Source organism: Mandrillus leucophaeus, unplaced genomic scaffold (assembly GCF_000951045.1).
Source record: "Mandrillus leucophaeus isolate KB7577 unplaced genomic scaffold, Mleu.le_1.0 Scaffold6, whole genome shotgun sequence".
Taxonomy (NCBI): domain Eukaryota; kingdom Metazoa; phylum Chordata; class Mammalia; order Primates; family Cercopithecidae; genus Mandrillus; species Mandrillus leucophaeus.
The window spans coordinates 4,860,948-4,864,607 of NW_012106474.1; the positions used below are offsets into that span (position 1 = coordinate 4,860,948).

A 3,660-nucleotide genomic window follows, 5' to 3' on the forward strand; every position below is an offset into this window, starting at 1 on the left:
CCTTGGCCTCCCAAACAAAGTGTTGGGATTACAGGCGTGAACCACTGTGCTCGGCTCATAAAAGCACCTGTTTCTGTTAAGTCAAATATTTGAGGAATGGCTTAACAAAAATGGCTGTTTCTATTAAGTCAGTTGTTTGAGGACTGGCTTAGAACATCCAGCCCTAGTGTAGCTTCCTCATGGATGTGTTGTTGTAAGCAATTTATTATGAACTAACACTGGTTTTAGCTTGTGTTATTAGCACAGTACCTGTATCTCATTGGCATATGTTGCAACTAGTTGCTAAATGTATTTTAATAGGGTTCTAAGTGTATTTTAATAAAGAACCAATCATTTTCTTGTTATATTTTCTCCCTAGAAAATTCATAACGACTGTAGAGACCCTCCGGATTACTGGACAATACATGGACTATGGCAAGTGTCTCACACAATTAAATCTTAGGCAGAAGAGGCTCTCTGACTGGGAACCCTAGCTTGAATGTATTTATTCTTGTTTATTTTTAGGAGTTTATCCAATAGACCAGATTCTTATTTAAAAATATCTTTAGTCTTTCTAGCAGAACACTGATTCTCTTGTTCTTTAATTCTGTCTTCATATAACAATAACACTTTTTTTTTTTTTTTTTTTTTGAGATGGAGTCTTACTCTGTTGCCCAGGCTGGAGTGCAGTGGCACGATCTCGGCTCACTGCAACCTCCGCCTCCCAGGTTCAAGTGATTCTCCTGCCCCAGCCTCACAAGTAGCTGGAATTACAGGTGTGCCCCACCACACCCAGCTAATTTTTGTATTTTTTAGTAGAGACAGGATTTCACCATGTTTGTCAGGCTGGTCTTGAACTCCTGACCTCAGGTGATCCGCCTGCCTTGGCCTCCCAAAGTGCTGGGATTATAGGTGTGAGCCACTGTGCCCGGCCAGTAACACTTTTTAAAATAGTGTTTACAGATTCTCGGTACATGTTAGGGTCACTACATTTTAATTTTCTCATTTTGTTCTTCTCTTGGGATTCATTATAAATAACTGCATGAAAATACATAAATGTGTGTATCTCTCTTGTACACATTTCGGAGACACTCAAATTTATTTTTCTGGTTTTGTCTGCCTTCAGTTAATTCTCTTCTATTTAACATGGACATACTTGTGACGTTGAACTGGGCGCATGAATCGCCCCATCTGAAGGACCGGTTTTGTCCTGCTGCCTCGATGCTGAGATTGAAAAGGGCCCTTTTAGCTTTATTGGTGCCTCCTGGTTCCTTAGGAAGGGGGATTGGTGGAAAACAAGTTAAATTGGAATTTAGCTACTGGGGTTTCACTTTCTTCTCAGGCTGCTCAGATGACCTTGACTTCCTGTCTCTGGGGCTCCTGGCTTTCCTAGACTTTGCATGGTGTCCTCTCCCCTGCTGTTGCCAACTGCTCTGATTGTGCCTCTGCTCATCATGGCCGTTTCATTTCTGAGGCTGGAATGAAGCTTTGCAATGCCGTCCAGTCCGGTGCATGGAATCAGGCGGGTTTCAGATGCTGGTCCAGCTGTTGACCCTGAAGACACTCTCCTCCCTGGCCTCTTTGGGGCTCTGAGGGGTGGGGGTCTTAGGAAGTTGGTGACCTTGTGGAGTAAGCAGCACTCAAGAATCAGAGTTGATATGTCCAGAATTAGATGTGTGAGGGTGGAGTTAAAGTTCTAGACAGTGTAAGTGCGTTTGCTACTAAAAATGAAATGAAAATCCTGCTAGCTGATCTTCTGTCATACGCTAGGTACTTTCTGACGTGCTACATTTGTCATCTCCTGGAGTCCTCCTCACCATTGAAAGGAACAGACTCTCGCTGTTCTCATGCTGGATCTGTGGCATGGAGATTGGCCAGGGGTCAGCTTACTTAGGTCCCGGTGCTAGGGAACAGCAGAGGTTGCTATCAACCCAGTCAGGGCTGACCCCAGAGCCCCCGCTCCTAGGTGCTACTAGGCCATCCATTGCTTTTCCTTTATTAAGCAGCAGCCTGTTTACATTACTCCTGGATGCTCTTAACACAATTTCTTTTCTCTTCTAAAGAAATCTGAACTCTGACTACTCTTACCTGCGTCGTTTTTCTTAAGCGTCCTGCATGGGATAAGGAATTCCCAATTAGAATTTCTCTTTTTATGCTTTGCAGACTTTAATGAAAGTGTTTTCTAAGGTCATGTAGAAGCCACCCCAACCAAGACTCATATTTCTTATTTTCTCTTTTAAATTTGAATTTCCAGGCCTGATAAAAGTGAAGGATGTAATAGATCGTGGCCGTTCAATTTAGAAGAGATTAAGGTATTGATTTTTAATTATATTTCTACTGCAGAGTGTTGACCTAGATTAACTCTTTTCTTCACACGTGTATCTTCAAAGTCATCTTTAAAATTATGGGGTCATGAATGTATTCACCAGGATTGAGCCCTTGGTGCTATTTTAGTAAGTATTGCTATCTCAACCCCACAAATTACACCAACTGACCTTTCCCCTCTCCTTCCCTCCCCTCCCCTGCCTTGTGCCCAAGCCACTGCATGAGGGGCCTGAGCGAGGGGCTCCAACCAGAGCAAGCCCTGACACTCCCCTGTGCCAACCTTGTGCAGATCCTGACGCTCGCCCGCCAGCCCCACTTCGTCCCAGGTCCCAGGACTCCTGGGTCAGATGGCTCACGTGGGAATCCGGTTGGTGTGCTATATTGCCAGGCATTTACAGACAGCTGAGGCTCAGAGAGCACAGGCCTGGGGCTGTCCTATCTGGTGGACGGGTTTCTGAGCAGGGTGGACATGCCGGGCCTTTCCAGTACAAGAGCTTGATTAAAGAAAGCTCACAGGGTGGGAATTTATTAGAGATACTAGCAGAGTCGTTCCTTTGAGATACCCGTACCTCATATGGCATACGGAGTCTTCACTCGTACGCATGCCCTCATCTTTCCTTAGGGGTGCCAGCAGTTCCTGTGTGTAACCAGTATATATCAGGGTAACTGGTCCTAGACCCAGGGAGGCGGTGGTAACTGGGGCCTTCTTTAAAATATGTGGTAGAATGGAAGGATTTGTGGAAGTTGTGGGTCCTTCCTAGGAATGGTACATTCCCCAAGGTCATTAGTTGCAAATCCATCACAAGTTCTTTCTTTCTTTCTTTCTTTCTTTCTTTCTTCCTTCCTTCCTTCCTTCCTTCCTTTCCTTCTTTCTTTCCTTCTTTCTTTCCTTCTTTCTTTCTTTCCTTCCTTCTTTCCTTCCTTCCTTCCTTCCTTCCTTCTGTCTTTCTGTCTTTCTGTCTTTCTTTCTTTCTGTCTTTCTTTCTTTCTGTCTTTCTGTCTTTCTTTCTTTCTTTCTTTCTGTCTTTCTTGGCAGAGTTTCGCTCTTGTTGCCCAGGCTGGAGTGCAATGGTGCAATCTTGGCTTACAGCAACCTCTGCCTCCCAGATTCAAGTGGTTCTCCTACCTCAGCCTCCCGAGTAGCTACGATTACAGGCATGTGCCACCACACCCAGCTAATTTTATATTTTTAGTAGAGACAGGGTTTCCCCATGTTGGTCAGGCTGGTCTCGAACTCCCAACCTCAGGTGATCTACCCACCTTGGCCTCCCAAAGTGCTGGGATTACAGGTGTGAGCCACCGCACCCAGCCCACAAATTCTAATCCGTATGGAATTGTTTTCTTTTTCCTCCCCAT

The 3,660-nt window shown here is 44.8% G+C and overlaps 1 protein-coding gene across 1 annotated transcript in view; it reads left to right on the top strand.

The window, feature by feature from the left end:
- RNASET2 (ribonuclease T2) overlaps positions 1-3,660 on the top strand; it is a 23,825-nt gene that overhangs the window by 4,560 nt on the left and 15,605 nt on the right. Inside the window, exons 2-3 of the mRNA XM_011999629.1 lie at positions 359-414; positions 2,234-2,291. Of these exons, the coding sequence (XP_011855019.1) occupies positions 359-414; positions 2,234-2,291 (114 nt within the window). The remainder of the gene's footprint in view (positions 1-358; positions 415-2,233; positions 2,292-3,660) is intronic.